Below are 22,471 nucleotides of genomic sequence, written 5' to 3' on the forward strand. Positions count from 1 at the left end.
AATAATCAGTATCTGTTTATTTTTTAAAGTCATGGGCAGCAGCTATAGGTTTTTCTCTTCCTGATTAAATGGTACCATGAACAGCAAGCATGTGTGCTTTATGTGTGAATGTATAAAATACTGTATAGAAATCCTCTTGGACTATATGTCACTCTGAGATCATCACTGGTTGTGCCTTTCATTCACTAGATCATATGAATTTCTGGATGATCTCTGGTCACTTTCCTGACAAAACTGAGCATCTTTTATTTGGATATTAAGCATATAACATTTTCCTGATGTTCAGAGACAAGCAGAGAACTCTTAGCTTCAGGGAGAGAAAAGTTATATATTCAAAGAAACAGAAAAGTGTTTACAATGAATTGGAAAGATGCAAAAAGCAAGTTAAAACACTTAACAGAGACTTGACATTTATTGTGCAATTTTATCCCCAACAGAACACGTGGCATTCTAGAGGTATATGAGGTAATAAAATCAACACTCCAATTAGAACACCTGAAATAATTGGCTCTAGTAACAAATGTCTCTTATAATTAAAAATATTGAATGTTTAAAAAACTTTTATAACATTTTAAGTTCCCAAAAGAAATGAGCCTAACACTTAAAAAACAACTTACTCTTCTATATAAATTGTTCACAAAAAAATCTTGCTATTCTATATTACACTATGCATTTGTAGTTTTATTAACATATCCCTAGTGGGTATTAACTCTACACAGTACAATCAAATAGAAATTATTCATAGAGAATCAACAAGACTCCAACAATAAAAATATCAGGATCAATGGATTTGTCACAGTTTCTCCACAAGTATTCATCATAGAAAATAGAGTAAAGGCAAGTCGGCCCCGGTGTTAGGCTGCTACATGAAGTTCCAGAGAGGAGAGACATAAAGGCAATGCTTAAATTGGGCAGGGTCGGGCTGGACCAGTGACCTTGAAAGCTTCAGGACCCACTGCTAGCATGCCCTGTTCCCAAGAAGCACAAGCCAGGACCCTCATGGCCTTGGCATGCTCTTGAACTTAAACACAGCCAAAGGGATGTGAAAGCCAAAACTACAGGAAAGAATCAACAGATTACTATATTTTCTTACAAAATTTTCACAACAGTTCTCACAGAGACATCATAAATTAAAACTCTCTCTTCCAAACCAACCAGACTCATCAGCTCTAAAGCTACAAAGACACAAACGTGAAAAGTGAATTGAACATTGGCTACCTGACGCCCTGGTGCTATTTCTAACATCTAGGAGTTCCCAAAGACTCTCACTTCACTGACTTCAAATGTTTGCTTTTATCTCTCCCTGCATTTTTGCACTAGGAACCTATGAGATAAATGTGAACAAACTCCTGATTTTAATTTTAATTCACCTACTTTTTAAAAAAGTTTTCTGCTCTTCGTCATAGGATCTTACATAGGTCAAGTCTTATACAGAAACCTGGGCAGTTCCCAGAGGACATACGGTTTGTATGTTCCTACTTAAGTATCGACATACTTTAGAAGTAGTTTTTAGTAATACACAAATATCAACTCTCCCTTGATGGCATAAATAAAACAATAAATCCAATCCAAAGTATTGATGTGCTCTGAGAACTGTGTTGCAACTACTGAGGAAGACTGAGCTCATCATTCTGCTTCCTACGCCCAAAGTGATCCTCTTCTTAGCTAAGTACCTTGGGCAGTTTCTTTATCAATACAATGGGAATAAGAACAGAAACAGCCTCAAAGGGTAGCTGTGAGGATTAAAATGAAGTACTTATCAAAGTAACTGGCACACAAGAACTCAATAGATAGATATTAATTATAGTTACTACTGTTGTTGCAATTAAGTGGTTCTGAATGGGCCCAGATAGTTTTCCAATGTGGCCAGGATACATCTGGCCTCTTGTATTAGCCTGATTATTCCAAGAATAAACAGGTTTTCAAATGAGTTTTACTAGCAGATGTGCTTTCATTCTAATTCGAGGATCTGTGATTCAATAAAAACACAGCCCTTATATCAGACAGCTATAGAGTTACGAGGAAAATTAATCTGGTCACCATTACTGCAAAGACTTGGTGATTCAGTGCCTTCAGAAGTCAAATTAACCAAGCTGGTCATTAGATGAGGGAAGTCTCGACCTCTCAGTGCTACCTGTAACTGAACATACTGTGGAGTGTGAAAGTGGTCTCTAATGTGTACACAAATCAGTTAAAATTTTATATTTTACATTTAGAAGACAAATATTGACAGATTATTATTTTTGCACTCCATGTTGTCTGATGTTAATTCTTCACTCTCCAAAAAAAGAAAAAAAAGAAAAAAACAACATAAATGAAAGAACCAGTGCCACTGGCTGACAATGTAACTTTGCAGAGGACTATCCATCCGCTGGGTGACATTTTCCTACATTATTCCAAGCAAAGTGGTTATTTTTATCCAGTACTTACATGACTGAAAGAAGCCATCACTATGTTTACAAAAATACATCGTAATGATACACACTGCTGTTTAGACACATTTACATTAGAGTTCTGACTCAAGCACTCCATTTGACATGTTTTGCCAAACAGTTTTGGCACGTGTTGCCACATTAAACATACACCAGCAAGACTTGCACCATATGTGCAAAATCATTTTCTATTACATTTCTAAATATCTGTATATATGAGCTGTCAAAAATTAAGGCAGATATGTACTGTGAAATGACATAGCACTGAATGAGGAAAGTTATACGTTTAAATCTTTTCTAAAATTGAAGCTATTATCCATGGATGAGATTTTTAAAAATAATTGAAATCTAAGAAACTCAGGAGGTAGTCAATGGGTATTAAGTTTAGGTTCTAGAGCATGTAGTGAAGGATGGCATCTAAATGAGGGCAATGGATGTCTGCTTTTCTGAACATAGTGCATGTTGCATCTTTACCTGATGCTCTATCCATTTTCTGAGCACAACAGAAAGGAGGCAACAAGCCATTGAGAGTGGCAGGGGAATGTAGGAATCATAAACCCATAGATCCAAAGTCTGGATTATTGCCTAATTTGGGATAAACATCTGATAGTGCAAGAATAGTTACTGGACTTAAAAAAGTCCTATCAACATCAGTTACCACTAGTTGATGGGACATGGAGTAGTTGGATCAAATAAGAAATGTTAATAATTTATCTCTCCTTATAATGCTGAAGGAATCTCTTATGTCAATGTGTCTGTCACTGATAAAGGGATAAGGAACAATGCAGAATACACAATCACCCACTAACTCTACGGCTGTGAAGTAGCTACATATATATCTTGATTCCCCTACCAAAGGAGATGATAGCAACTTTCTGCAAATGCTCTAATATCCTTACATTCCTAGTGAAGCTTAATGAAACATAAATGGTAACAGTCACCTAAATGCTGTGGTGGAATGAGGAAAACCAAAAAAGTGATGCCCGGGTTCAAGGGCTAGAGGAAATATTTTCAAGTAAATAAGGAAGGTACTTGTAAAATGTTCAAGTTAAAACGGGAAAGTACTTGTAAAATTGAAATGGTTACAGTTTTTCTTGAAAGCATTTAACACTAAGGTTAAGCCATGTCATTTTGAACAGTGTACCATCAATAGTCAGTGAGAAAAGTGACTTCAGTAACGTCTTGCAAAATACTGGTCCCTCCACAGGCTCCCGGCCTACACTATCCAATACCGATCATTCGAGGGCCATCCTGAGCCTGGCTGGAACTGAGCTTGGGGCTTCAGCTCACTGTGAAAAGCCGGCATGATCTTTGTAACAAGATTTTAATGTGGAAAACACAGGACACCGTCACTTTTGGTAGGTATGGCTCTTCTGATAGCTGGGCTTATGGACCACACGTAGTCACTGACAAAAAAGCCACATTTAGTCTTTGTTGTCACGCCAGCCCCGTGACCTCCTTCTCTCACCAGTGAAGCAGGGGCACGGCTGCATCCTGAGCTGTTTTAACTCCATCTATTTTACACCACCAATGCCAACATGACTCAAGAAGGACTCTAAAAGCTGACATGACTAAGTTTTTTATGAGAGCAATCCGTCCATTTGCCAGATAAAGATGTAGAAAATCAAATCAAAATGATAAGCAACACTTTCAAGTCTCCAAGGATTTCAGCTGAAAGGCTCACAGAGCAATGGCAGCATCCCGTCTTAGTGGGCGAGCTTTCAACTTGGCTACACAGAGGCTCAATGGACTTTACCAAAAACAAATGAACACCCTTTGTAGGTCCTGATTTAAAGATCATGAGACCATGCAGACAACCATCGTGAACTTAGGTACATACTAGCCTTAAAGGTGAAGCTCAAGTGGCAGTGTGGATATGTCCCAAGGAGAGGAGCCAGCAGTGTCCACATTGATGCTCCATCATAGCCTCAGTGGCTGCCAGTGCCTGCGTCAAACACCAGGCTTGGCTAAAGGAACCTAGCAGTTACACGAACAGTAGAAGTACAGCGGAACATCTCACTCAGGCAAAAGTCGTAGGAACATCTCATTCAGGCGTAAGTCGTAAGTCCTAGACCCAGGAATTAGAACTGGCTGTGTGATGCTGAGTATGGAGCGTGTCAGCCTTGTGCAAAAGAGATGTCCAACAATTGGTCTCAACATTCAGAATTTGTTGATGGAGAAACAGCTGATAGAGAAATGATTAACCTGGTATGGGCACGAGGGAGGAAGAGACCAGGTGTAACTTTGGAACAAACGTGGTGGGCAAGCCTGGGACAGCAGCGTTCTCAGGAGTAACAGTGACAGCCAAACCACAGGCTGCTGTCCCCTGCTCTTGCAGCACTGGTGCAGGTGCGTCATCACGTACGGCCATGGAGCGGGAGTGCAGAAAGTGCTCTCAGCCTCAGCGAAGACCAGCACGACAGGGCTCCAAGATGATATCTGGATATCAAGAAACGTTCAGGACCTCAAACTTCCAGGAAAACAAGAAGGGCTAGTCTTTTTTTCTTAAAAGCAGTGATCAAATATTGTTGCTACAGAAACACAGAACAATGTGCTCAGCAGTAAGGATAACTTAAGGCCAGTGAAAAATTAAGGTAAGATGGAAAAACAGATGCGGCTATGGTGGTGTTTTTCTTCTAGCAAAGATGTCATGTTGTCAAAAAATCTTATAAGACAGACACTGACTTCTTGGACCTCTAAAAATGCTTTAAGAGATCTTTCTTCCTTGGAGAGCCAAAGATACTGGTCTCGTGGTTGCCATAAGAACATGGCATTTGCCCATATAATTTCTTTTACTTCCAAATTTTAGCTAATTTGCCCCAAATAGGATTGAATATTAGTTCTCCCTATACCATTGAGTAAATCTGACAAATTTTAATTTTCTCAAAACAGGATTGAAATATTAGTTCCCCCTGCATCACTGAAAAAAGACAGATGACCATCTCCATAAACATTAAACTTTTCAATGGATGAATTCTAGTAATACAAAAAAAGCTAATAAGCAAAAGCTACAGAAAGACCTATTTCTAGGACTTTGTATATAGTGAATGCAAACTAAGTATTAAATCTAAAGGATAATTTATGAGTTTATGTTGACAAAAATAGCCAAAAAACCCTTTATCAATGGATGCTCATCAACCTGAATCTCCATTCAATTTTCAAAACCCTTGGTCATGTCTGCAGATGATAGATAGTAGCCTTCAATAAATGCTGTCCATTTAGCCCTTTGCTCTACAAAGAATGTAGTAATCTGGACTAGTTTGGTAAAGAAAGCCTGACTCCAAACAGAAAGCCCTCAGAAATGATGATTCTAGCACCTCTATAGCATTTGCCAATATGGAAAGGTTCCAAAGATACCACTAATTTCACATATGGACCTCAACAAATTAACCAGGGGATAGTGAGTGGGAGCAGCACAGTGCTAACTTAGCCATAGCTACAGGGAACATTGGGGAAAAGGAGGCCTGGTGGGGATGAAACATTTTCATCAAGGACAATGGGAAACAAGTTCCATACAAATTCTAAAGATCAAATCAGCAGAGAAAGACCCTCACATTTCAGAGCAATTACTGACAAGCCCATTGCATAGTTGTCAGAATGGCCTTGAAGCTGTGTGTATACAATGCCAGAACATCTAGTCAATTCAGGGCATACCAAAAGTCACACCACTTGTTTGGTCTTCAGTGCACCAAACAACTAATTGATTTAAATTTTCATTGTTCTACCCATCACTTTAGCACTGTGTCAACAAAGCCTGATTTAAGGCTATGGAAACTATGGATTTATTAACCTACAAAACTGAGCATTTGAAAATGGTTTTGGATCTTTGGATGTTTCTTGACTAATAATGAAAAATGACTACTGTTTGTAAACTCCAGAGATCAAATAGTGCCTTCTTGATCAACACAGTCGTTTTTAAATAACAGAAAAACAGCTGACCTGTAATTAATCACTGTCTGTAGATGTTGCCTCTGTTCTCTGGTTTCTTTTTAGTAAGACATTATTAATGTCAAAATGGTGTATGATGTCATCTATCCTATGCCTTTGTCGAGAAATACGAAGTCAGGTCTTTGGAAAACATAAAGACAACTTACTTGAATTAAGAGAATGTTTGCTCCTTGTCCCTTAACACAACTCCATGTCTCCACCTTCTCCCATGGGCAGAAACACTACCCCAGCCTACCTTGGGGACTATCTCTGCCCAGGTAGCAGAGTTTGAAGATTTCAGAAAGGTAACTAGGAGCTCACGTATTTTTTCACCCTCACCATCTAGCCAGTAATCATTTAAAAATCATAGCTTTTTCTTTTTATAATATTCCAAAAGTCTGTTGTAGGCGCCACAGACTTCCCAAACAACCCTAAAATGGATTTCTATTTGGGTACTGTGGCAGCTGAGTACGTGCAGAGTATGGCAGAATGACATGCTTTGGACTCTCAGGTGACAGGAACAGGACATTCACAATTGGAACTCTTGAGAGGACCGGCTGCTACAACAGGAAGATTCTGTCCACTAATCCCCAGATCCATCCTGGGAACTTTTATTGAAGACTTCATCCTGAGAAGCCTGATGATCGATCCCTTCATAAAACGAGCCACCGTTGTGCAGGAAAGTCCCCACCGCCCGCCCCTGTCGGGCGTGACCAACAGCGTCGCTGAACACTTTGTTTATCTGCTCCTCCGAGGGCATCCACCAATCGGGGTTGGAGGTACAATGCATCCTAATGAATTCTGTAGGAATATACACAACATCAAAGAGAGAGAGAGAAAAACAGCTGGTTTTTGCAGAAGATGATAGGACAGGCTGCTTAAACTTTAACAGAAGCTCTATAAGAAAAGCTTTATGGGAAATCCAATGCAATGCCATGATGATGTCACTCATTAGACCCAATTTATTCCATACAAATTTTCTTCTCATGTGCAAAAGTAAAAAAAAAAAAAAAAAATTGCATAAGTAAGAGGGTAATCCCTCTAAGAAACATTCGCTGTTGAAACAAAAGGTAGGTTTGATTTGTAAGGCATGGGATGCACCATGTCTGGTATAAGCAAGGAGTAGATTTCAAAACCCAAGTTGTTACCTGCTCACATTTTGAGAATGTTACTATCTCCAGAAGCACAACAAATATCATTAGCATGGTATTCTTTAACCAGTTACTAATTTGAAGATGGAGTACAATAAAATAACAGTCTTAATGACTGAGAAGGTGCCTAAGTGTTAGTTCAGAAAAGGTACCCATGTTCTTAGAATGTCATGTGATTAGCTATACTTATTTCCGAAAATGTAATTTCTATACATGGGCTGGCAAATATTTTTTACATGCTATCTCCTCCTAATATTTAATTTTACCACAAAGCAATTAACATGCCCGGAAGAGTGAACTGTTTCAGCTGCCTCCAACATGGACAATCACCGTATCTTGCCTATGTATTCCCCACCCAAAAGCTGGATGGAGATCCATGCATTGTGGCCCTAAGTGAAAAATGCGCTGGAGATGGCAGTCTCTGGTTAGGCAGCCTGGGCTGCATCAGGCATCAGTGTGACAGTGGCTCCTGCAGTGTTTCCAGAGCAGCAGCACTAGTTCTCTGGGATGTATTTTAATCCATCACTTCTACTGACTTGCTATAGAAATATAAAATGTTGTGTAACAATTTCTGGAAAACAATACAGCGATGAAACCCCTTATTTGACTCCTTTATAAGCCTAAAGGCAACTCCCTTGAGTACACACATACAGGGCACAGTCAAGCCCCCAAGCTCAACACTGCCTCTTGGTGAGTAACTCCATCATCTCTGATGATGTCAGGGAATACAGAAAACTGTAGCTAGTTTGGCAGGACAGACCCTGGAAATTTCTACCACCTAGTTGCTCTGAGTAAGTGGAATATTCAGACCGACTAATAGGAGGTGCGCTGGAGCACTTGTGCCTAGTAAACACAGGCATTTTCATCTCAGGTGGTTTGCTGAATCGTAGGCCATGTGTGCATAAATCCCTAAGGTTGTCCTGATCTAGGAAACACGCATGCCTGCCCCATCCCTTCTGAATCAGAATCTCTGGGGACAGGCCTAGGGAATCTCAGCTGCTAACCAATACTACGTATGCATCCTAGGCACATAATGTCACTGTGGGCATCTCAGAAGGGAGTGCAGAAGTATTCTGTCATATAACCAGGGCCTTAGCAGTGATAATCCAGCTTTTTTTTTCTACTGTGATTTCCTCACCACGACAAATTTTTATCCCTATTTAGAGTAAATCAATATTAAGTCTTTCCAGTCAATAAAACTGCCATTGAATTGTATAGGTTAATATTGAGCTTTTTGATATGGATTTTTCAGATGTGAACAATGTTTTGTTGGCACTATAACACTTCTATTTGTCTAGGTCTGTATTTGCACTTGCTGAATCAACTGGATACCTCCTGATTCCTCCTTCCCACCCCTCTGCCTGGCCTACAATAGTGCAGATCAACTGCAAAGTAATCAGCTATTAATACTGCTGAAGTCGTATTATCTCCGCAGTACATTTAATAGAAACTTTTTTTTTAACCAAAAGAAAAATGTTTTACTGGGCAAGGTATATTTTAGCATTAAGGAGAATTAATCCTGAACAAATTTAAGGAGTTGGGCCAAGTATTTTTGAGAAGGTACTAGAAGAGGACACAAACTAGAACTGGAAATGAGGTAACATTTTACCCATTAAAAAAAATTTCCACGCCTTCCCTTCCTCTGCGTGTTCCCCTATGCTCCAGTTTTGCTGGAGGTGGCCTTCTCTGGCAGCAAAGAAAATCTGAATTTGAAGCGTGAAACATGAGGTGTTATGCGATGCTTATGTACCACTAAGTGAGAACAACAATGCTAAGGCAAACAGAGGTTTTTAAAAGAGCTTCTCAATACTGAGTAGATGGGCCACATGAAGCCTAGACGTTCTCAGCAGAAAGAAATCAAAATACAGTAAGGCTGAACACTTGTACGGGGAGAGCCACAGCCAATGCGGTGAAATGAGATCACAGATGGTGACACTGAGTGGAAGGATGCAGTACCTCGGAGGCATGTTACTTTAACTGGATCCAGAGGGCGTCTTTCGGGACCTGTCTCTCCTGACTGCACTGACCTTTTCCTTTTCCCAAGGCCGCATGAGTACTTAAGCTCATCGGTTGTGAAAACAAATCTGATGAGGTATCGAAGGAGCCGTCTCCCATCTTTCTTTGAAGAATTTACAGCCTCATCCCACTGTTTGCTCGTTATGTAGACAGGATAGTTGTTCAACAGCTGCTTACTTCCCTGGAAAAGCGAAATATTTTCTCATTACCCACCGAGTCAGCCAGCCAGAAGCAGAAGTGATCTCCATTTCAAAGGCAAACATGCTTTTTAACCAAATGGCTATGCTGACAATGAACCAGGTATTGAAGTGCGCAAGTAATTGCTCAGACTCAGAAGGGGCACTTTTCAAATTACATTTGCATTTTCTGTAACAAGAGCCAATGAGGTATAATGAACACCTTTGAAAGGGGAGCTATTTATAACTTACATTTTAACAGGTAGGTTCAAATGTGTCAAGATCCAATGACAGGGAACACTATTTAAATCTAACCTGTAACTTTCCTTTTCAATCTATTAAAATATGCAAAACTTTGAAGAGTGTGATCAAACAGGTCCTTCATGTTTTGGTTACTTTTAAATACTTTTCGAAATGATGCTGGTGATCTATTTTAATAAGGCATTACTTGTGTTTAACGCACCCAACAGCTGGTAGTCACTGCATTACAACAGAAACAACATTAAAAAGCAAATTTTAAGAAGGGAGAATTGTGGAAACTGAAAAAAGAAACCACTAATAATAATGCAAAACAGGTTTCCTCAAATTATAGCTTCTGCAAATGCCACTATGTCAACTCAAAATTTTTCTTACTTTTCACCTTGATAATTTATGTCTGCTATAAAATTCCCGGGCTAAATAGCTGCAGTGGGACTAATTACGGGAATTTCTGTAACATTTATAAGCCATGTTTAATCAATTGCACCTACACAACCATTACTTTAGTTCTGGTTGTCCATAAAATTCTACAGTCCAGGACAAATTAATTAACCCATGATCTTAGTTTTAATGTACTCCTTCCCGAGTAATTAAGGTGTACAAAACAAAGAAGGGAAAACTCATTCATTTTTACAACTTGGCAAATTTACTACAGGTTATAAATTTGGCACCATTTGGATCTGATAGGGTTTTATTTCAAAAAGTGCCCTGCTTAGTTAAACACTGAGAACGGGAAATGGCATAGGAACCAACAAGAGGTAGGCAGCCCGATGCGGCTGGGAAACTGGCACTGAGTTCTGCGCGTGGAGACTCACCACGGCAGCACTCATACGCTCCTCAACGAGCATCAGTGTGATGTGGTCTCCTTTCCTAAGGCAGGCAGCTGAGGCACCTAGTTTGTGTTCTGAATTTACAGTCAGGCTGGGTTTGAATTGAATCTTGGTTCTGTGTCTTATTAGACTAACTTGAGCAAGTTACTTCAAGTTGTTGGATCAGTTTCCCCATCTATACAACTGAAAGGAACTGAATTATCATGAGTACAAGATGTGACTATTTGGGAGCATGAGCCAAGCCTTGGCTGGGTACAGTGGAGGACCCTGCATGTGAGAGACAATCAAAAGATGGGCAGGGGCCCAGAGCTCCCAAAAAGTCCTTCAGCCCCGGCTGCTGTTTCCTGGCAGGAGGTGAGAGACGGAGGTCTGAATCAAGTCTGTGCAAGGCAGAGAGAGGTGGGAGTGAAAGCTGTCCAATCGAGGGGGCCAGGCAACCAATTCCATGGGCCAGGGTATGTACGGGAGACTGAGGAAGCAAGACGATCCCCAGGTCAAACAGTGATGTCTTTCACAAAAATGAGGAACAGAGGCTACGGTTGGGAGGAAAGCCGCAGCAGGGAAAATAAATACATTGCTTCCCAAGCACTGAGAGGAAAGGTCTCCTAAGGGCTCTGAATGGTTAACCCCTCGGCCCTCAGGGAGGCTGGGTGGGAGGTCGGGGGGCGGCATGAAATCTGGGGGCTGGCTGACTCAAAACCACTCACTGTGTCACCAGTACTTTCATGAAGGAAGCTTAATAAACATCCCCATTTATTGCGCAACAGATGACCAGCCCGAAGCACCTGCCCCAAGCACTTTGCACACTTCCCTCCTTTCTCCTCACAGGTGGAGGTACTAGGTCTATTCCACAGCTGGGCTCTGGGGTCAGCCTTGGGCAAGTGACTTGTCTAAACTTCGTTCCTTTCTGTTAAAATACAGATGATAATCCCAGCTTGGTGGTTTGTGGCGAGCAGTCCAGCCGTCTCCCACTAGAAGATAAGCTTACGAGAGCTGGAACTGTTACCTGTTTATTCTATGCCAGACTCTCAGGGCGGAGTACAGTGCCTGACACAATGTAGGTGCAATAAACATTTGCTGAACAGCTGATGCAGTGGAGCACGGGCCTCTGTGGCTGGCACACAGCAAACACCCAGTAATGGTGGCTACAATGAAGAATTCTTACTTTTTTTTTAACCACTGAATATAAATTCGCAAAGGTAAAGAACTTTAAGGAGAGCAACACAGATGAGGAGCCACTAAAAAGGAGACTTCTACCATCCTTAATTTAAAAAACGAGACTTCCACCATCCTCTTAGTTATGGTCCCTGTAAATAGTCATCAGCCTTAGAAAAGACTGTCTAGCTGCTTTTTAAGCTGTTTATTTAACACCATATAATTTTGAAAAGCTGTTTTACTCAGGAGAGTGAGCTCACCTGGTAAGCCAGGATTACAGCTCTGTTTTACCAAGGAGGTCAAATCCCTTTCCAAGGCTTCACAACTCAAAGGGATGGGGCTGGGGATGCCATCCCCGAGTTCAGGGTTCACCCTGTACGCAATGCTTTGCTGTGCCCCTGAAACTGGTCTATTTCAAGATGGGACAGACTAGTGATCTGGCAGCTGACAATCCAGGAAAGGAGCTTTCCCAAAACCTTTGAAAAAATCCACTGAATGCAGTAGCTCTGCATAAAATGTTGGTCTCATAAAACGTAGGAATACCATTTGGAGGTAATTTTTATCAAGAAAAAGGGAAAGAAAGAGAAAGTAATTTATAGCCCAAAGCACAATTCAGAATGCTCTCCGGGTTATGGATGAGATTTATAAACCTGTTTTAGCATAGTTAATAGAAGTAAAATGTGATAAATAATAAAAATGAGAAAATGCTCGTGTGCCTGAAATGACAATAAAAATAGTACAGTCATAATGATGATGAGTCATAAAGTTTAAGTAGTCCTATCCAGAGGAAATGTAGATATTTCCCCTATCTTCTTATTTTTGTAGAATTCTGGTTGTATATTTTCTTCAATTAGCCACCCACAGGTTATTAAACATTGACCTATTGTTGAGTCACTGAAAAAAAACAAAATGAATCACTCTGAATGGGTTACTTGAGTCATCATCAAATGGAAGACATAGGTGTACATTTACTATTAAGCAAGGTAACTAGCTCTGAATTACACTTCTGAACAGTGTGCCACACAGGCACAAAGCAGGGGTGTGGCAGTCAGGGAGAGCTTCCTGGAGGAAGTGGGCTTTTCAATTGTGCTTTTTGTATGACAGTAATGTCAAGTCAGGAAATACGGATTTAATTCTAGGGAGCAAAGGATTTTAAGTATACATTTACTTTGGATCTGTAATTCAGGGGGGAAAAAGAAAAACTTTACAGTGTGGAGAACGGAGAACAAAGAAGCTGCTGCAATAGTCAGGTGAGACAGTCAACCTAGGAAAAGAGAGACAACTCAACATAGCTGTAGAATTCTTAGACTTAGGAAATGAGGGGGTCAGTGATGTGTCAAAACTTCTACCTGGGGTTGGTGGGGCCTTTATTAAAAACTGGAGGAACTGCAGATGGGTATTCAGAATAGGTGCGGTGAGATCAAGCGGTGTATGGGCAAACCACCGTGGGCCAGGCAGTTGGCGCAGTGGTCTACAATGAAGCCACCAGGACTGGTGCTCTAGGTATGCATGTGGGACTTGTTAACACACATCTAGTGAATGTTATAATAAACACAACTGGACCCAGGCTCATGCCTGTAATCCCAACACTTTGGGAGGCTGAGGCAGGAGATTCACTTGAGCTCAGGAGTTCGAGACCAGCCTGGGCAACATAGTGAGACCCTGTCTCTATAAAAACTAAAAGTTAGCTGGGCGTGGTGGTGCACACCTGTAGTCTCGGCTACTTGCGGGGCTGAGGTGGGAGGATCACCTGAGCCTGGGAGGTCGAGGATGCAGTGAGTCATGATCATGCCACTGTACTCCAGCCTGGGCAAGAAAGTGAGACCCTGTCTCAAAAATAAATAAATAAATAATAAGAAACATAGCTGATGAGAAAAGGCAGTAGAGAGTGAGAGAAAAAGACAAAGCATGAACTCTGGAGAACAGTGGATGGAAAACCTCACGAAGGCGTCATAGGAAGAGGGGCAAGGAGCCAGGAGAAAGTACTGACACTAAGGCTAAGGGCAAGAGAGAGCACAGAGGAGGAGAGGTGGGGGCGTGGGGTGACCAGAGTGGAAAAAGGGTCACAGGACCAGACAACTGGAGAGTCACCAGGGGCCTCTTGCAGAAAACTCTGGTAGTGGTGGAAGTGAAGCCAGATTACAGGGGTGGGGAAGAGCAAATGGAAGTTAAGAGAGAGAAGATAAAGAATATAGACCAGCTTTTCAAATGTTTAATCATTAGAAAAAAATGAGGTCACCATTCAGCAATCATGAATCGAGTGTCTTCTATGACACTAGAGATGAGACCCGGGCTGAACTTCCGAGGAGCAAGATGTGCTGTAGTGCAGAATGAAGGTGCTGACCCAGGATGCTTTGGGAGCCTGGAAGGAGATGGAAGTAGAAAGGAGGGCAAAGACGGCAGAAGAGAAGGAGAATCCAAGGAAGGCTTATTTTTAGGCTGGGGGAAACCTCAGAGCTTCCCCAGGGGATTCTTGTGGGGATTGTCCACGGTTCTCAAGTCTTGTATGAAAGTCATATATTCAAAACTGAGTCCTGAACATCTTATAAGTATGTACCATCTTTATTACTATTAAAACACATAATTTATTCTATAGATTGGGAGAGATTGTGGTTTCTTCCACTGAAACCCAGATGAAAAAACTAACCCATATCCAGAGGCCCGGACCTCTGGAAAATGCCCGTCTAAGCACTGGAGAATCGTGCCCGGTGTGTGAGGTGCCCAGAGTGAGGGGCATGTGGAACGCAGGCTCTGTCTGAGGGAATGACAAGTTGGTGTCTCTCATTTCAGGCATCTCTGTGCAAATAGAATGGTGGAAAAATTGTCCATGCTATTTAAATTGTCATTACCTCTGTCTTTCCCCACTCAGTACGAAGCTGAATCTCTGTAAATACATGTGTCATCTTTCTCCACAAATTACATACTTACAGGTAACAGACCCGTAAACCTCAGTCAAAAACTGTTTTGCTAGCCAGTCTGTTCTGGTATACACTGGTAAATTATCAAGAGACTTCATCTTAAGGGAATCCCAAATGGAACATTTATCTTTTCCCTAGAGACCACTTGGCCACACAGTTCTTCCCTAAGTGTCCCAAAGAAGCTCAACTGATTTTATCCCTTTATATATTTCACTATTACACTATTTTTTGAGGCTTAGTCTTATAGACTCCTTGAATAATCATAATAAAAGTGAATAGATACCTCAGTTGGCTGGTCGGCTGGCTGTGGTATCAGGAGTTGGTTGTGGTGCTGCAGAACCGTCTTCAAGTAATCTAAAACGGTCTGGCAGGGCACTGGGTGGAAGAAATGGCAACAATTACACATTGGCTTTCCCGTAACACAAACATAAATAAATATTTTTAAGTTTTTTTTTTTTTTTTTTAAACATAGGTCTTACTGGCACCCACACTGGAGTGCAGTACGGTGATCTCAGCTCACTGCAACCTTGAACTCTTGGGCTTAAGTGATTCTCCCACTTTAGCCTCCCCAGTAGCTGGGACTACAGGTGCTCACCACTGCACCCAGTTAATTATGTTAATTTTTTTGCAGAGACAGGGTCTTGCTATGGATGGTCTTGAGCTCCTGGCCTCAAGTGATCCTCCTGCTCTGGCCTCCCAAAGTGCTGGGTTTATAGGCGCAAGCCACTGCACCCAGACTCTAAAAAGATTTTTGATGAAAACTTCTAAAAAAAAAATATTTTCTAAAGGAAATAGAATCTTCTTTCATTTGGCATCCGTAGTTATTTCAGTTTGTAAATATAGAACAGATGCTATAGTTTGAAAAGAATTTTTAGGTTCAGCACAATTCACTGAGAACTTTCAAGTCAAACTTACTCCAAGATGAATTTGGGTCAACAATCATGATCACAAAGAACCCACAGAAGAGACAGGCCTTGACTTAATTGACTCAGGTTGTAGCAGTGGCACCCAATGATGCTTTTTAAAATTAAAGTACCGAAAACTAAGGTTTTGCTAATTATTAATCAATAATACAAGTGTTTCTAATGATGGATTCACTCCTAGTTCTTCAGTAAGCAGAATTCCATACAGTTAGACTTGCTTCTCAACGCATACACACTTGGCCACACAGTTCTTCCCTAAGTGTCCCAAAGAAGCTCAACTGATTTTATCCCTTTATATATTTCACTATTACACTATTTTTTGAGGCTTAGTCTTATAGACTCCTTGAATAATCATAATAAAAGTGAATAGATATTAACCCAACATTGACCATGACATTTTTTTGTACCACTACATAAATAATGCCTACATCTTAAGATTTACATTAGAACCCTTTCAGGAGTAGTAACTAACTGCCTTTAAAGGTCTTGGCAGCTTAGCTAATAACCTAATTTATATGAATTGTTGCCACTGTATTTCTTAGCTGTGTGTTTTCTTAAGATGTTCTTGTCACATTCAAAAAAATAATAAATATTTAACCTAAGCCCTAATTTTAAAGTATCACCACCGAGCTTTCTAAATTTCGTTTTTCTCACGATTTTTTAAAGATAGCAAACAGGAATTATCATTTTATGCAGTGTAATATAACAGCCTTGGATTTTTTAGGTGACATCACAATGTAACATAATAAATCAAAAACTACTTCAACATCCTTTTGAAGATTTTCAGTAACAGGAAGTAGGGGTAGGTTAGAAAATTTTTCTTCTTGCCAAAAAAGCATTTTCTTAAAATAGTCATCATCCTTACAGACCTCGGCTGGGGCCACTTGTGAACAGTTATATGGATATATTCTCCAAATTGAAGAAGCACTTGCTGAACAATAAGAGGTCAACCAAAATAAGTCATATGTGTATCAGTTAGAAGTAGGCCTGTTATTAAACCAAAGTTTAATAAAACCTGTCAAATGCCCCCAATTTCACCAGCTTCTTAAAAGTCCAGCCCTTTTTACTGATGCCACAGCGAGGAAGAATGTGTCTCCTGACACTGAGCATTAATTGCTGGAAAAAACCCTAAGTTTCGAGAAACAAATGGAGACAGGAAACAGGTCTGCATTTTAGTTCCAGGTTTTTCACTGACTGTGTGACTTTGGGGACTTCATTTACTTTCTACGTATGAATCTCTTCTACACAGGGCTGAGTATGAGGCTCCAAGGCAGCATTCTGTTCTTCACAGTTTACGGTTAGAATAAAACACAAGGGTACATATGTCACTGCTTTGTCAAGCGACATGTGCAAGGCACTACCTTGGATTTTGCTTGGAAGTTTTGGAGAAATTGTAAAGACTCATTGACTGATCAGGATTTGAATGAACTTTTTTTTGACCCCCCATCCATATTTTAGAGTCATTAAGATGTTGCCAGGCACGGTGGCTCAGGTCTGTAATCTCAAAATTTGGGAGGCAAAGGTGGGAGGATCGCTTGTACCCACGAGACTGAGACCAGTCTGGGAAACATAGCAAGAACACATCTCTACAAAAAAATCAAACCAATAGCTGGGTGTTGTGACCTGTGCCTGTAATCCCAGCTACCCAGAGTAAGCTGGGAGGATCACCTGAGTCCAGCATTTCAGGGCTGCAACAAGCCATGACTGTGCCACTGCACTCCAGCCTGGGCAACAAAGAAACACTCGCTCTCTAAAACAAACAAAAATATGTGTATGAAAAATTTTTTATGAGAGTCATTCACGACAAATCCACAGCCAGTATCATACTGAATGTGAAAAAGCTGGAAGCATTCCCCTTGAAAACCGGCATGAAACAAGGATGTCCTCTCTCACCACTCCTATTCAACACAGTATTGAAAGTTCTTTGCCAGGTGTTGTGCCTCACGCCTGTAATCCCAGCACTCTGTGAGACTGAGGTGGGCTGATCACGAGTTCAGATCAAGACCATCCTGGCTAACATGGTGAAACCCCATCTCTACTAAAAAACACAAAAAATTAGCCGAGTGTGGTGGCGGGCGCCTGTAGTCCCAGCTACTCGGGAAGCTGAAGCAGGAGAATGGTGTTAACCCAGAAGGCGGAGCTTGCAGTGAGCTGAGATCGCACCACTGCACTCCAGCTTGGGCAACAGCGCAAGACTCCGTCTCAAAAAAAAAAAAGAAAAAGTAAGTTCTGGCCAGGGCAATCAGGCAAGAGAAAGAAACAAAGGGTATTCTAGGCCTGGCGCGGTGGCTCATGTCTGTATTTCCAGCACTTTGGGAGGCCAAGGCAAGCGGATCATGAGGTCAGGAGATTGAGACCATCCTGCCTAACACGGTGACACCCGTCTCTACTAAAAATACAAAAAATTAGCCAGGCATGGTGGCGGGTGCCTGTAGTCCCAGCTACTCGGGAGGCTGAGGCAGGAGAATGGTGTGAACCCAGGAGGTGGCTTGCAGTGAGCCGAGATCCTGCCACTGCACTCCAGCCTGGGCAACAGAGCAAAACACCATCTCCAAAAAAAAAAAAAGGTATTCAAATAGAAAGACAGGAAGCCAAACTGTCTCTGTTTGCAAATGACATGATCCTGTATCTAGAAAATCCCACTGTCTCAGCCCAAAAGCTTCTTAACCTGATAAGAAACTTCAGCAACGTCTCAGGACACAAAATCAACGTGCAAAAATAAAACAAGCATTCCTATACACCAACAAGAGGCAAGCAGAGAGCCAAATCATGAGTGAAATCCCATTCACAATTGCCATAAAGAGAATAAAATACCAAGGAATACAACTAACAAGGGAAGTGAAGGATCTCTTCAAGGAGAACTACAAACCACTGCTTAAGAAAATCAGAGCGGACACAAACGGAAAAACTATTCCATGCTCATGAATAGGAAGAATCAATATCATGAAAATGGCCATACTGCCCAAAGTAATTTATAGATTCAATACTATTCCCATTAACCTACCATTGACATTCTTCACAGAATTAGAAAAAACTACTTTCAAATTCTTACGGAACATAAAAATAAAAGCCCATATAGCCAAGACAATCTAAGCAAGAAGAACACAGCTGGAAGCTACAGTAAGCAAAACAGCATGGTACTGGTACAAAAACAGACACACAGACCAACGAAACAGAATAGAGAACTCAGAAATGAGACTGCACATCTACAACCATCTGATCTTTGACAAACCTGACAAAAACAAGCAATGGGGAAAGGATTCCTGGGAGAACTGGCTAGCCATATGCAAAAAATTGAAACTATACCCCTTCTTCTTTATACCTTATACAAAAATTAACTCAAGGTGGATTAAATACTTAAATTAACTCAAGATGGATTAAAGACTTAAATGTAAAACCCAAAACTATAATAATCCTAGAAGAAAATCTAGGCAATACCATTCAGGACATAGGCACGAGCAAAGATTTCTTGATGAAAATGTCAAAATCAATTGCAACAAAAGTAAAAATTGACAATAGGATCCAAGTAGAAGCTTCTGCACAGCAAAAGAAACTATCATCAGAGGGGGCAGAGCAAGATGGCCGAATAGGAACAGCTCCAGTCTCCAGCTCCCAGCGCAAGCAACACAGAATACGGGTGATTTCTGCATTTTCAACTGAGGTACCGGGTTCATCTCACTAGGGAGTACTGGACAATCAGTGCTGGTCAGCTGCTGCAGCCTGACCAGCAAGAGCTGAAGCAGGGCGAGGCATCGCCTCACCTGGGAAGCGCAAGGGGGAAGGGAATCCCTTTTCCTAGCCAGGGGAACTGAGACACACAACACCTGGAAAATCGGGTAACTCCCACCCCAATATTGCACTTTACTAAGGGTCTTAGCAAACGGCACATCAGGAGATTATATCCCACACCTGGCCAGGCGGGTCCCACGCCCGCGGAGCCTCCCTCATTGCTAGCACAGCAGTCTGCGATCTAATGGCAAGGTAGCAGCAAGGCTGGGGGAGGGGCGCCCGCCATTGCTGAAGCTTAAGTAGGTAAACAAAGCCACTGGGAAGCTCGAACTGGGTGGAGCCCACAGCAGCTCAAGGAGGCCTGCCTGTCTCTCTAGACACCACCTCTGCGGACAGGGCACAGCAACTAAACAACAACAACAAAAAGCAGCAGAAACCTCTGCAGATGCAAACGACCCTGTCTGTCAGCTTTGAAGAGAGCAGTGGATCTCCCAACACGGAGGCTGAGATCTGAGAACAGACAGACTGCCTGCTCAAGTGGGTCCCTGACCCCTGAGTAGCCTAATTGGGAGACATCCCCCACTAGGGGCAGACTGACAACCCACACCTCACACGGCGGGGTACACCCCTGAGAGGAAGCTTCCAAAGTAAGAATCAGACAGGTACACTCGCTGTTCAGCAATATTCTATCTTCTGCAGCCTCTGCTGCTGATACCCAGGCAAACAGGGTCTGGAGTGGACCTCAAGCAATCTCCAACAGATCTACAGCTGAGGGTCCTGACTGTTAGAAGGAAAACTAACAAACAGGAAGGACACCCACACCAAAAGCCCATCAGTACGTCACCATCATCAAAGACCAAAGGCAGATAAAAACCACAAAGATGGGGAAAAAGCAGGGCAGAAAAGCTGGAAATTCAAAAACTGAGAGTGCATCTCCCCCTCCAAAGGAACGCAGCTCATCGCCAGCAATGGATCAAAGCTGGATGGAGAATGACTTTGACGAGTTGAGAGAAGAAGGCTTCAGTCCATCAAACGTCTCAGAGCTACAGGAGGAATTACGTACCCAGTGCAAAGAAACTAAAAATCTTGAAAAAAGAATGGAAGAATGGATAACTAGAATAATCAATGCAGAGAAGGCCATAAACGAACTGACAGAGATAAAAACCATGACACGAGAAATACGTGGCAAATGCACAAGCTTCAGTAACCGACTCGATCAACTGGAAGAGTACCAGCGATTGAGGATCAAATGAATGAAATGAAGCGAGAAGAGAAGTCTAAAGAAAAAAGAGGAAAAAGAAATGAACAAAGCCTTCAAGAAGTATGGGATTATGTGAAAAGATCAAATCTACGTCTGATTGGGGTGCTGAAAGTGAGGGGGAAAATGGAACCAAGTTGGAAAACACTCTTCAGGATATCATCCAGGAGAACTTCCCCAACCTAGTAGGGCAGGCCAACATTCAAATGCAGGAAATATCGAGAACGCCACAAAGATACTCCTCGAGAAGAGCAACTCCAAGACACATAATTGTCAGATTCACCAAAGTTGAAATGAAGGAAAAACTCTTAAGGGCAGCCAGAGAGAAAGGTCGGGTTACCCACAAAGGGAAGCCCATCAGACTAAAAGCAGCTCTCTCTGCAGAAACTCTACAAGCCAGAAGAGAGTGGGGGCCCATATTCAACATTCTTAAAGCAAAGAATTTTCAACCCAGAATTTCATATCCAACCAAACTAAGTTTCATTAAGTGAAGGAGAAATAGAATCCTTTACAGATAAGCAAATGCTTAGAGATTTTGTCACCACCAGGCCTGCCTTACAAGAGACCCTGAAGGAAGCACTAAACATGGAAAGGAACAACTGGTACCAGCCATTGCAAAAACATGCCAAAACGTAAAGACCATCAATGCTAGAAAGAAACTGCATCAACTAATGAGCAAAATAAGCAGTTAATATCATAATGACAGATTCAAGTTCACACATAACAATATTAACCTTAAATGTAAATGGACTAAATGGTCCAATTAAAAGACACAGCCTGGCAAACTGGATAATCAAGACCCATCAGTTTGCTGTATTCAGGAGACCCATCTCACATGCAGAGACACACATAGGCTCAAAATAAAGGGATGGAGGAAGATCTACCAAGCAAATGGAGAACAAAAAAAAGCAGGGGTTGCAATCTTACTCTCTGATAAAACAGACTTTAAACCATCAAAGATCAAAAGAGACAAAAAAGGCCATTACATAATGGTAAAGGGATCAATTCAACAGGAAGAGCTAACTCTCCTAAATATATATGCACCCAATACAGGAGCACCCAGATTCATAAAGCAAGTCTTTAGAGACTTACAAAGAGACTTAGACTCCCATACAATAATAATGGGAGACTTCAACACTCCACTGTCAACATTAGACAGATCAACGAGGCAGAAAGTTAGCAAGGATATCCAGGAATTGAACTCATCTCTGCGCCAAGCAGACCTAACAGACATCTACAGAACTCTCCACCCCAAATCAACAGAATATACATTCTTCTCAGCACCACATCTCACTTATTCCAAAACTGACCACATAATTGGAAGTAAAGCACTCCTCAGCAAATGTACAAGAACAGAAATTATAACAAACTATATCTCAGACCACAGTGCAATCAAACTAGAACTCAGGACTAAGAAACTCATTCAAAACCGTTCAACTACATGGAAAGTGAACAACCTGCTCCTGAATGACTATTGGGTACATAATGAAATGAAGGCAGAGATAAAGATGTTCTTTGAAACCAATGAGAACAAAGACACAACATACCAGAATCACTGGGACACACTGAAAGCAGTGTGTAGAGGGAAATTTATAGCAATAAATGCCCACAAGAGAAAGCAGGAAAGATCTAAAATGGACACCCTAACATCACAATTAAAAGAACTAGAGAAGCAAGAGCAAACACATTCAAAAGCTA

The 22,471-nt window shown here is 41.4% G+C and overlaps 1 protein-coding gene across 2 annotated transcripts in view; it reads right to left on the minus strand.

The window, feature by feature from the left end:
- Window positions 1–393: 393 nt before the first annotated feature.
- Window positions 394–22,471, minus strand: part of BEND4 (BEN domain containing 4) — a 43,391-nt gene continuing 21,313 nt past the window's right edge. Inside the window, exons 4-6 of one of the 2 annotated variants that reach the window (XM_030913676.1) lie at window positions 15,147–15,238; window positions 9,538–9,707; window positions 394–7,160 (exon numbers count right to left, since the gene is read on the minus strand). In XM_030913676.1, coding sequence (XP_030769536.1) covers window positions 7,151–7,160; window positions 9,538–9,707; window positions 15,147–15,238 — 272 coding nt within the window. In that variant the 3' untranslated portion in view covers window positions 394–7,150. Of the gene's footprint in view, window positions 7,161–9,466; window positions 9,708–15,146; window positions 15,239–22,471 lie in introns of both variants that reach the window. The other variant, XM_030913668.1, reaches the window with a different exon arrangement.

Source organism: Rhinopithecus roxellana, chromosome 2 (assembly GCF_007565055.1).
Source record: "Rhinopithecus roxellana isolate Shanxi Qingling chromosome 2, ASM756505v1, whole genome shotgun sequence".
Taxonomy (NCBI): domain Eukaryota; kingdom Metazoa; phylum Chordata; class Mammalia; order Primates; family Cercopithecidae; genus Rhinopithecus; species Rhinopithecus roxellana.